This window comes from Struthio camelus, chromosome 23 (genome assembly GCF_040807025.1).
Source record: "Struthio camelus isolate bStrCam1 chromosome 23, bStrCam1.hap1, whole genome shotgun sequence".
Classification (NCBI taxonomy): domain Eukaryota; kingdom Metazoa; phylum Chordata; class Aves; order Struthioniformes; family Struthionidae; genus Struthio; species Struthio camelus.
The window spans coordinates 10,337,231-10,348,287 of NC_090964.1; the positions used below are offsets into that span (position 1 = coordinate 10,337,231).

The following is an 11,057-nucleotide window of genomic DNA, read 5'->3' on the forward strand; positions in this document are numbered from 1 at the left end:
GGGGAGCGGCAGGGAGCCCCTCCTGCCCCGCGGGCGCAGCCGCGGCGCGCTTGAACGCCTGAAGCCTCATTTTCGGCGTTTCACTGAAATCTGTGTTTTCCCCTTGGCGGCTGCAGCAGCCTCCTGAGCCCGGCCGGGCTGCCCCGGCCAAGCCTTGGGCGCGCAGGGCCCCCGCCGGTCCCCTCCCTGGGCAGCCGGACAACATCCTGCTCAAAAGCGCCCGGTGCGATGTTCCTCCACCGCCTGAGGGGCCCGGGGGGCCCGGAGCAGGATGGCGTCTGCCCGGGACGGCGGCCCAGTCCCAGCCCCGCCAGCCTGGGAGTCGTCCGAAGCGCTGCAAGATGAGGCAGCTCCGTTCCCCTCATGGAAGTCAAGGGAAATCCAGGGGCGTTTGGGTGCCTACATCTCCTCGTCGCTCCGGGACGCAGAGACTTCGGTGCCGCCCTGGCGGTGTGCGGGCGTTTCACAGCTGCGCCTCCACTCGTGTCCTGCTGCCAGCATCGCGCAGGACACGGGGCTGCAGTTTGTTCGGGGAGCCCTGGCCTTGACGGAGTCTTTCCGAACGTAGTTTGCGGAGAATATCCCCCCCCCCTTTTATTGTGTGAGCATATGAAAAAGCAAATAAACAGCATGGAGTGACCTGGGGGTTCCCAAAGTGCAGTGAAATCCCTTAGCTGCCTGGTGGTGCAGTGGTGCAGGGGCTGGTCTGGCCGGCCCCAGGGCCAGGCAGCTGGACGGGGAGCTTAAATGACTGTTCAGGTAACGTTGTAAGAGGTAGGGAGCTTTGCAGTCTTAGCTAAGACGCTGCAGGGCTCTTCCCCGCAGCGTAGCGCTGGGACAGCTGCAGCAGAAAGGACACGGCGAGGCTGGTCCCTTCGCACCCGCAGCAAGGCCTTTGGAGCCTGGTGCTGATCTGCTCATGGGAGCTGGGAAGATGAGCAGGAGGCCAAGTAGGACGTACCCAGGCCTGGCTCTCTGCGGGGCTGGGAACGCTCTGCTCCGTGTCACATTGCAGGGCACGGGGCGGAGGATGCTCAGCTCCATGTTGGGGCTGCCCTGAGCCTGGGGCACGGCTCAGGCTGCCTGCAAGGCAGGTCCTTCAGGTCCTGCAGGGAAAGTCCCTTCTGGGAAGGTCCAGGGCTCTGGGCCAGTGGGTGCAGTCATTAGTGCTTGTCGTTGCTTGGCCTCTGCCCAGAGCTAAAATCTCTGGAAGTCATAGAGCTCCTCAGCCCCACTGATCTTCAGGCCCTGTAGCAGGGGGAAGTTGATGAGCGGCTCCTCGAGGAAGCCCTTGTCCTCCTTGCTGCCCTGGCCGTACAGCCTCTCTGGGGCGACCCCGTGGAACCAGAGGTTCTCGTAGGGCTTGGGGCTGGGGGTGCCATCAAAAAGCAGAGGCTGGGTGGAGCTGGACCGGAGGTAGAGGCGAGATGGGATGTGCTGCTGGCCCTTGTAACCGTCCCCGACCACCTGCGCATACTGGACTGTCTCGCCTCCATTTCTGTAGCGCCCCTCACTCCTTTCTGACACGTCTCTGCTGCTGCGGGGTGTGCCAGGTCCATCCTGCTGGACGTAGGACTTGGGCATGTCTGGGAAGCCACTGGTGGTTTCTGCCACGGGATCCTTGCCCCACAGCTGTTTCCCTGCTACCCTTTCCAGCACTGTGATGGTAGAAATGGGCGCCAGGCCGGGTTCCCTCACGCCAGGGACCTGCAGAGGCTCCTGGAGGAACAATGTGCGTTCAGGCTGGCCTGCGGCACTGGCCGCCGTGGCGCAGAGGTGTTCGCAGGATGCACCCCTCCTCCGTGCCCCCCCAAAACGCACCTCTCTGCGCCCCTGGGCACACTGCACTCGCCCAGCTGCAGCATGGCCCCTGTCCCTGGGCTCCGCCGTGCCGCGCGGCGCACAGAGGTGTTGTGCCTTTGTAAGAGCGCGGCCACGGCCTCGGCTGCTCACGGAAGTGTGGTGCGGTCCCTGGGCGGGTGCTTGGGTGTGGGATGGGGGAGGTAGGGGGAGAGCAGACTGCCAGGTCTCACCTGCTGTAGCTCTGCTGGCACCCATTTGCCGAGGCTGCTGTTGGCAGGGTCGGGGACGCTGGGCCAGAACTGCTTCTTCACCCTGGTGGTTGCAGAACAAGAAGGGTCAACAGATAACCTGAAATGAGGTGGCTTGGGGCTGACCTGATATGAACACATCAGGCTCCCATGATTGCAGATCCCCCTGAGATAATAGCGGGACACGTCCACCGCCCACTTTTATCCACTTCCTCCAACAGACGGGCTGCAGCCAGGGCTCTGGCCATGCTCCTGGCTGGAGAAAAGGGTGGCCAGAGGAGCCCAGCACAGAGGAGGCCAGTCCCAGCCTTGCAGCAGGGCTCTTGGTGGCACTCACCTCCCGTTCTTCTGGAAGCAGATCATCAAAAGTATGAGCAGGACAAAGATCAGCCCAAGGGTCAAGAAGAGGAACTGGATTTCAATGTCATCTGGAAAGCAGGCAGGAGAGGATCATTGTGGGAAGTGGCCCTTGCAGTCAGGTGGGGGCAGCGGTGGGGCACCGCGCTGCCCGTCCGCTGTGCTGTGCTGTGGGGCTGGGGCAGGACGCAAGGAGGGCAAAGCCTCTCACCACCCAACTGCCCGCGTGTCCAGCTGTCCCTGTGAGCACGGCAGGGCCCAGGGGCGCAGGACAGGTCCCCTCCTGCCCTCACGGTGTCCCTAGAGCTGGTGGGAGGCTGCACCCCTGCCTTACCTAGCACCGTGGTCACCAGGGTCAGGCTGGTGCCGTTGGTGCTGCCCGCGGCCGTGGAAGCCATGATGTGCACCTTGTACAGGGTCGAAGGCTTCAGGTCCCAGATGACGAAGGAGCTGAGAGAGGAATTCACAACGGCACCTAGAGAGAAATCCAGCAGATGTCAGGGAGGCCGGGGGCCTGCTCTGCGGCTTGGCCATGCCCGTTCGTCACTCTGCACAGCCTGATCGAGGGTTTCCCCTGCAAGGACAGGTGTGCTCAGCTCCAAGACGGAGCAGGAAGAGCAGGGAAGGGCATAAGAAGTGCCACAGGAGAGGAGGAGGCACGAGCCCTTCAGGAGCTGTCCCAACCCACACCATCGGCAGAGCAGCCTGCACTACCCGCAGCAGCGATGTCCAGGTTGGCAGGGTCTGGGTCAGCCCCACTGCCACCCCGGGGTGCCGCGGCGGAGCTGATCTGCTCTCCTGGCACAGGAGCGTTGGGAGCTGCGTTGCTCCGGCCAGCTGCACCCCCTTGGGTCTCTGCTGCCAGTGGGATATTCGTACAGTACCCAGACACGCACGGACCCATCTGCTCTCTGACCAAGGGACAATGCCTGCTAAGGTCCCCACCCGACGCAGCCATGGTCAGGCAGGGAGCAGGGACAGCAAGGACACAGCCAGCACTCACTAGAGACATCTGCGGTGCTGTTGGCCCAGAAGATGGTGTAGTTGGTGATAAAGCCATTCTGCATCTCAACGGGAATCGAGTCCCAGCAGAGCTCAGCGTGGGACTTGCTGATGCTCTTCAGGTGGAGCTTCGGGGTGCGGGATGGTGCTGAAACGGAGCAAGATAAGCGAACGGGCACTGTGCGAAGCAGCAGCCGCGGGGCTGGGGGACAGGCTGGAGGAGAAGCACCGCCTGGTGACTCCAACCCCTGCCAGGCGCGGGACCTGCCCGGCGGCTGCTAGGAGCACACGTACCCTTCTGCTTGGAGTAGGCTGCGGTGTAGACAGGCACCCCTACGGCATCCTCGTAGAGGGGATACACCGAAACGTTGTACCGCTGGAAGGGCTCGATGCCGTCTACAGCGAAGAGCAGAGGGAGAGCGGGGCATTCGGGGGCTCCAGCAGCCGAGAGCCGCGGCGTCCCTGCGTGCCAGGCCCGAGCAGCCTGCCCGCGCGGGGCTGGCCCGGCCACGACCCGCTGCGCTGCACGGGGCGCGGAGCCGGAGCCAGGAGGCAGGACGCGGAGCGGGCTCGGGCTGGGAGCCCTGTGGCACGGGAGGTGCAGCGAGCCAGCCCTGGCGGGGAGGAGGGCTGAGCCCCCCCGGGTGCCCCCGTTGCCACTTGCCCCAGGCTCACCTCGGATCAGGGCCCTGGTGGTGCCGCCGTCACGCTCCCTCTGCCAGCAGGCGCTGCAGCGGGCCGGCTCCGAGGACGTCCGGTGCCACTCCAGGACGTAGCCGGCAGCCGGGGCCGGCGGTGCCTCCCACTGCACCCAGAGGCTGCGCTCGCCGCCGGGCACGGCCCGGAGCCCCGCCAGGGGCTGCCCTGCAGATGGGGACGACGCACGCTGCCAACCCCGGCCGCGGGCCGGGGCCCCGACGGCGGCGAGGACGGGAGCATCCCCTCCCCAGCTCTGCGCTCCCGCCTTGCCTCCCAGCGGAGCCCCTCCGTGCCCGGCGGAGCCTGCCCGGGCTCCCGCGCTGCTCCGCGCAGCGGTTTTGCACCTCACGGGCAGCCCGTTTGGGAGCCCCGAGACCGCACGCCCAGGCGAGCACCTCCGCTGGGGCTGCAGCCACGTGAGATGTGGTCAACCCCCTGCGGCAGGGCAACGGGGCGCCAACGGGGGCTCGTGGCCCTGCCTGCAGCCCCCAGTCTGGGAGGTATTTGAGGGCTGCGGAGAGATGCTGCTCTGGTTTGCACCAGCGCTCACCTGTCTTCTCCAGGAGGACAACCTCGGTCGCGGCCGACTCGCCGGCAGCGTTGTAGGCTGTGAGATAGACCCTCCTGGCTCCCGCCGGGGCGGAGAAGTTGCACTGGGTGTCCGCGGTGTCGCAGACGGCGGGGGGGTCCCGGCCCCTCCGCCGGGGGCTCAGCGCCACGCGGTAGCCCAGCAGCCTCCCGTTGGCCTCCCGCCGCGGCGGAGCCTGCGGGCGCAGACAGGCCGGACAGGGCGCTGGGGCGGCTCTGCTGCGGGAGCCCCCGCGCGCTTGCCACCCCCCGCGGGTACCTTCCACCACAGCTGCACCTCGACCCTCCGGCCAGCATCCGCGGGCTGCGTGCTCCACCACGCGTCCAGTCTCGCTGTAGGGGCTGTCGCGGGGGAAAGGCGGAGGAGATGCTGCAAGGGGCTGGTGTCCGCGGCCAGCGCCCTCCGCGCAGCCGTGTGCCACGCACGAGCCGTGCTGCTGCAGCTCGGGGCGCCCGCGGGGGCTCCCCGCTGCCGCCGTGCCCCGCGTGCCCGCACCCACCTTTCTCGTGGGTGGTGAAGTTCCTGCCCGGGCTCCACTCGCTCCAGTAGCCCCCGGGCGAGGGCCGCCGGCAGCGCATCTCGAAGTGGTACTGCGTCCCGAAGAGGAAGCCGCAGTGCTGCGTCGGCCGGGCCTGGCTGCCGATGCCGGGGACCTGCGGGCAGCCGGAGCAGGGGCTGCGTTAGCTCCCCGACGGGGCGGCTCCTCCCCGTCCTGCCCCGGAGCCGGGGCCAGGGGCAGCCCTGGAGCGCGCGGTGGGTCTGCGGCAGGCGCTTGGGGTCTCTGCCACCCGCCCGGGGCAGGGAAGGATGAGGACATGCACCCTCGCCAAGGACGGAGGGTTTTGCGGGAGCCGGCGTGTGCCTGCGAGGCAGGTCCGTGGGGCGGCTCTGCGGCAGCCCGGGCCACGGTCGCCGGCAGGAGCACGCAGCAGGGAACCCAGTGCCGGGCTGGCCTCAGCCGTGAGGCCTCCTCCGGGGCACGGAGGAGCTCGGTGAAGGGGGATCACACAGGTGTGGTGAGATGTGGTGGCCTCGGCACGCAGCCCAAGTAAGGACCGGCAGAAAGCAGGAGCTTGCATGACAGCACCGTGGGAAAAACACTGCTGCCATATCCCTCCCGTAGTGAGCAAGGCTGGGAGGAAAGCGCAGGCGCTGATCGGTACCCAGAGGTGCCCAGGTGCACAAAGCAGGGTGCAAAATCTGGCAGAGCGAGGAGCAGATGTGGGGAGTGCTGGTTCCTGCTCGCCTGCAGCCCCTCGCCGGCCCCTCTCCAGCCCCGGCGCTGAGCATCGCTCACCAGCGCCCAGGCCGGGTCCTCTGGGCTCCTGTAGCGCAGCTCACACTGCAGCTCCATGTGCGCGCTGGTCCGGGCGGCCTCCCAGGACACCGAGACGCAGTCCGTCTGGTGGGGGATGGACTGGATGCTCTGCAGCACGGGAGGGTCCAGCTTGGCTGGAGGGAAAGCCGGGCAGAGCTGGAGATGCTGCGGGCGGACGGTGCCCGTGCGGGCCGGCGGGGCTCTGCACCCCGGCTCTGCCAGGGCTGCAGCCTCGCGCGTGGCCGAAGGCACCGTTGTTATTAACGCCGCGAACCGCAGCCCTGGCTCTGGCCTGCTCTGACCTCCTGGCAAGTGGGATTAGACAGAAACAGCCCCAAAACATTTTGGAGAACGGCTTGTGGAAAGGGCCCGGAGCCAGCGTGCAGTGAGGTGCAGACGCCCCGCGCGGCCACAGCGGGCTTCGCGGGCGGCTCTTCCCTGGGTGCAGACCAGGGACGACCAGTCTCATCGTCTGAGGAGGTTTCTTTTTATAAATAGTTTATGGGAGTTGTATGTATTATTAATAGACCTCCTGAAGAAACGGGTAATCAATTGCTGGAGAGAGTTGTAGAGTGCAGCAGGTCAACCGACGGCTCATACCCAGCCGGCACACGCTGCTCAGGTCTGTAATACGGCTCTGGCACCTATTCATCTTCGCAAGCCGTTTATCATGGGAACCTAAAAGCCTGACGTGCTGTCACGGCACTCTAAAATCCCTCCCGCACCGATAATTAGTTTCCGTGGCCCGCGACGGCCGCTCGGGGCAGGAGGCTCCCGCCGTCACTCACCGACGTCCATGGGGTCGATGCGGAGGCGCTCCGACTCGGCCGTGCCCAGGGCGTTGCGGGCGGACACCCAGATGTCCATTTTCCGGTAGAGCTGGAGCAGCCTGCGGGGCACGGTGCAGCAGTGGCAGCCGCCCCGCGGGGTGCAGCCCGTCACCGCCTCGCCGGCGGCCTCCCGCTGCGCTCTGCTCCTGCCGACGGAGACGGGAGGGCTCGGATAAGCGGGGATAGGGGCCGGGGGCCGGAGAGCAGGGGCGCCGCGCGGCCCGCTTACGTGGCGCACTTGAGGGCGACGGCGGTGGGGAGGCTGTCGGCTCCCCGCTCCCACCGGCACGTCAGCCCGTAGTCGCTGAGGTTCAGCATGCAGGTGAGGTTGAAGGGCTTCGCAGGCGGGTCTAGGGAGAAAGCAGCCAGGAGGAGCCTGAGCAAACCTGCCCCAAACCCTGCGCCTCGGCGTGCTGGGGAGCACCCAGGGCAGCTCCGCGGAGGCCCGGGTCGGCGGCCCCCCCGGCTGCCCAGCCCCAGCCACGCCAGGCCTGGCCGCGCGCCCCGCGGGGCAGACTCACAGCCCGCCTGGATCTCCGCCACGCCGACCCGCTGCCGGGTGCCGTTCCACTCCACGAGGCACCACAGCCTGGCCTGGCTGCGGCTGAAGTTGGCCACGGTGAGGTCGGACACCTCCGTCCCCCCCGGGCCGCGGCGCTGCCTGCCGGCCAGGGGCTCGCCGTCCAGCATCCAGGCGATGCGGATCTTCCCGCGCTCCAGCCCGCGGCAGAGCTCGCTCTGGACGGTGCAGGACGCCGTGACGGCCGATCCCAGGGGGACGACGGGGGAGCCCACGGCCACCGAGGCGCAGCCCTGGGTCCCTGCGGGCGGGAAAAGGGCGTCACGCCCAGGGCACGGCCGCGGCCGAGCCGGCCGGCCCCGTGGCACCCAGGCAGGGCAGAGGGGCGAGCGCGGGGCTGGGCACCCACTCACCGCCCAGGGAGAGCAGGAGGAGCAGGGAGAGCCGCTGCAGCAAGGTTGTCCCGGCGCCGTGCCTGGCCATGATCCGCTCCTTGGCTTTGGCATCACCTGGAGTTCAGACACGGGCTCCTCTCGGCAGGTCGGGGAGGGGGCCGGGAAGCGGCCGGATTAGATCCCCCTTGCTGCGACAACCGCGGGTGCTTGCTGGAGCCCAACGTCCTCTGGGCGCAGCCTCCCTCCGGCGGCCCTTCCGCAGCGCTGACACATCCGAGCCGCCCGCGGGGCACCGACGACGGGAAGGGGCGCGGGGCGCGCGGCTCTGCCCGGCCACCGGCTCTCCGCCCTGCTCTCCCCGTTTCCGCAGCACGAACCTGGAGCTGCGCTCCGGGCACGAGCTGCTTTTATCTCAGGTACCTTCTGTCTCTGCCGGGGACAGATTTGTGGTTTAAGCAAGGGTGAGAGCTGAGGTTTTGGGTGGCAGAGCGGTCTGATAAGCAGAAAGGAGGAAAGGAATGAACGAAGGCGATGCAGCAGGGTCTGCAGGGCCTCGGGGTCCTGCCCGCACCCTCTCTCCTGCGCTTCCCCCCTCCACCTGCATCCCCCGGCCGCTGCCGGGAATGGATCCAAACCTCCCTGCGCTGCGCCCGGGGCAGCCGGAGCCACCGAGCCGCCTCTCCGGCCCCTGCCCGGCTGTGCGGCACCCCTTTCCCCGGGGCGTTCGCGGCTGCCTCCTCCTCGGTGGGGGACACGTGCCCCCCCGAGGGGCTGCCCGCGCCGGCACCCGCCTCTGGCACGCTCCTTGCCCCGGAGCCGGCATGCAGGGGCAGGCAAGCCCGGCACGGCTGATGGGAAAGCAGCCGCCGGCGGCGCACCCCTGCTCCGGCACGCGGCCGTCCCCACCGCCGGGCCAGGCACGGCCGTCGGCGCAGCCGCGGGTAACGCGCTGGGTCCGCGCCGCCGGGGCACGCCGGGCGGCCCGCGCTCACCGGACCCCGGCGCCCCGTCCCTACCTCGCCTCTGCGCCCGCCGCCTCCGGCCGCCGCTCACCGCCCGCTCCCAGCGCTGGTCTCCGGCTCCCGGCGCATCGCCGCGCTCAGCCCGTTTGCTAGCACGCTGCTCTCACCGTTAGTTCCTCAAAACCAGTGCCGTTAATTGCTGTGACTCTGGAGAAGGTGATTGCAAAACACTTCCCTGAAGGCTGTGCCTGCCGTGCTCGCTGGCAGGAAGGGGAGCCCAGGGCACACGTCCAGCGCCCGGAGCGGGACCTGCCGCCCGCCCCGCCGGCCCTCGGCAGCGGGGCCGGGGCAGCGGCCGCCTCCTTGCTGCAGCCTGCCGGGGCCGGGCCGGGGGACGCGGCGCGCGGAGGGGCAGGAGGCGGCCGCGGGCGGGTGCTGAGCGCAGCTGGCGCACTGCAGCTCCCAGCTCCCAACCCGCTCCCGCGCTCCTGCTCGGCACCCGCCGCGGGGGTCTGGGCTCGTCCCCGCATCCTCGTCCTCCTGAGCTCCAGGGTCCTCGCCTGGGATGCGTCTCCCAGGTTCCCGGGAGCATCCGCACCGTGTGCTGCGGGCCCCCTGCACCGGCCCTCCCGGCCGCTCGCAGCCACGCAGGGACCGTCCCTCCCAGAGCCTGGCTCTGGCGAGAGCAGTCCTGTCCCCGATTTGCTCTAAATCGCCCCCATCCCCATCACGCGAGCTCCACGGGCCAGGAAGCACCGTGGGACCTCGAGGGGCTCCTGTGCCGGGGCCCGTGGAAGGCAGGATCCGGCCCCCGGCCCCAGCAGCTGCCTCCCAGCCCGGTGGCTCCCAGCAGGACCCAACGACGTGTCCCAGAGCTGGGGGACCAGCGAGGTGCCGCAAGGGCAGAGGGAGACCCAGCTTCGCCCCCGGTATGTCCCCGCCCCGGCCCTTGGCCCAGGTTCGGGGCCGGGGGCTTCCAGCGGCTCCTTCGCCCGGGGGGCCAGCAGCTGCCCCACGGCAGCTCCTCGCTGCGGCTGGGACCAGGCAGGGCTGCCCGGTCGCGCCGCGTCCTGCGGACGTGGGAAAAACCCCGGGTCCAGCAGGACGGAGCCGGAGCATCCGGGTAAACAGGGGATTGCCCAAGCTACGACGCACTCGCAGCCTTCGCAACGGAGGCATTTATTGTGCAAACAACTGTTTACTATGGGATTTACGGCATGCGTGCGTCGAGTCTAGCGGCACGCTACCCAGCGCTCCCGCAGCTCCACACTGCGCCTTACCCCGGGGCCGACGGGCACGCGGGTGCAGGGCATCCGCGCAGGGAGCCGCGCTCCCGCATCGCCTCCCGCCGAGGAGGGCTGCTCGCTGCAGGTGGCACACGGCCGTCTCGCCACACACCCCGACTGCCCCGTGGGGCAAAGCTCCTTCCCCAAAGCCCTACTCTGCCCCCGGGCCCTGGCGGGTTGCCCGCAGCAGGCCTGGCCCCGTGCAGCCTGCAGCCCGTGGGGAGCGGCGGGTGCAGGGGCAGCAGCAGCTCCTGCTGCTCGTCAGGGGTGATGCGCTGGAGAAACGCGCAGCCGTTGCATCAAAACTGTAGAGGTTGAGCTAAGGGAGCAGGAAGCCAGCGGGAACATTGTGGCCAGCTGTGGGCTGCTGCGCTGGGGTGCCTGCAAACACAGGATGAGGCCTGGGAGCAGCTCCTCCGGTGCCAGCACATGACCAGCAGCCCCTGCCCCAGCTCTGATGCTGCTGCTGCTGCTGCTGCCCCAGCTCTGCTCCTGCCCCAGCCCCAGCTCCCAGTCCTGCTCCTGCCCCAGCTCTGCTCCTGCCCCAGCCCCAGCTCTGCTCCTGCTCCTGCTCCTGCCCCAGCTCTGCTCCTGCTCCTGCCCCAGCTCTGCTCCTGCTCCTGCCCCAGCTCCCAGTCCTGCCCCAGCCCCAGCTCCCAGTCCTGCCCCAGCCCCAGCCCCAGCCCCAGCCCCAGGGATCCTGCCCAACGCTGGCCTCCTCAGTCCTCCTTCCTCCCCGATCAGCTCAGCTGTGCTGCTCCCAGCAGCAACTCTCCCACCTGCAGTGAATCCATCCTGCCTATTAGCAGCTGCGGCGGGGCGAGCCGGGCTGGGGCCAGGGAGGCTGATTAGCCGCCTGGCACCAGCCCCGCTGTGCTGCTGCCGGTCGCAGGGTCGGCTGCGGGAGCGCGGCCCCGGCCGGGCCAGCGGTGCCCCCGGAGCAACCCCAGGCCCTATTGCAGCGTGAGCCCAGGGCTCCCCGAAGCAGCGTCTCCACCTGCTTCGCTGCCCAGTGGCTGCCGGCTGCCGTCTGCTGTCCGGCGACGTG

The 11,057-nt window shown here is 68.8% G+C and overlaps 1 protein-coding gene across 5 annotated transcripts; it reads right to left on the reverse strand.

The window, feature by feature from the left end:
* Window positions 1–34: 34 nt before the first annotated feature.
* On the reverse strand, window positions 35–9,005 carry CSF3R (colony stimulating factor 3 receptor). Of its 5 annotated transcripts, none has more exons than XM_068917404.1 (16): window positions 8,778–9,005; window positions 7,780–8,190; window positions 7,368–7,667; window positions 7,085–7,196; window positions 6,805–6,992; window positions 5,996–6,150; window positions 5,198–5,351; window positions 4,957–5,039; window positions 4,660–4,873; window positions 4,086–4,274; window positions 3,705–3,806; window positions 3,412–3,558; window positions 2,743–2,883; window positions 2,389–2,479; window positions 2,034–2,115; window positions 35–1,719 (listed from the first exon to the last, which is right to left on the reverse strand). In XM_068917404.1, exons 2-16 carry the CDS (start codon window positions 7,847–7,849, stop codon window positions 1,198–1,200), a joined length of 2,550 nt encoding a protein of 849 aa, XP_068773505.1. In that variant the 5' UTR covers window positions 7,850–8,190; window positions 8,778–9,005; the 3' UTR covers window positions 35–1,197. The 5 variants fall into 5 exon arrangements, with proteins under 5 accessions (XP_068773505.1, XP_068773506.1, XP_068773503.1 ...); XM_068917405.1 differs by having other exon boundaries at window positions 6,805–6,905; window positions 7,076–7,196; XM_068917402.1 differs by having other exon boundaries at window positions 7,076–7,196; window positions 8,815–8,998.
* Window positions 9,006–11,057: the final 2,052 nt, after the last annotated feature.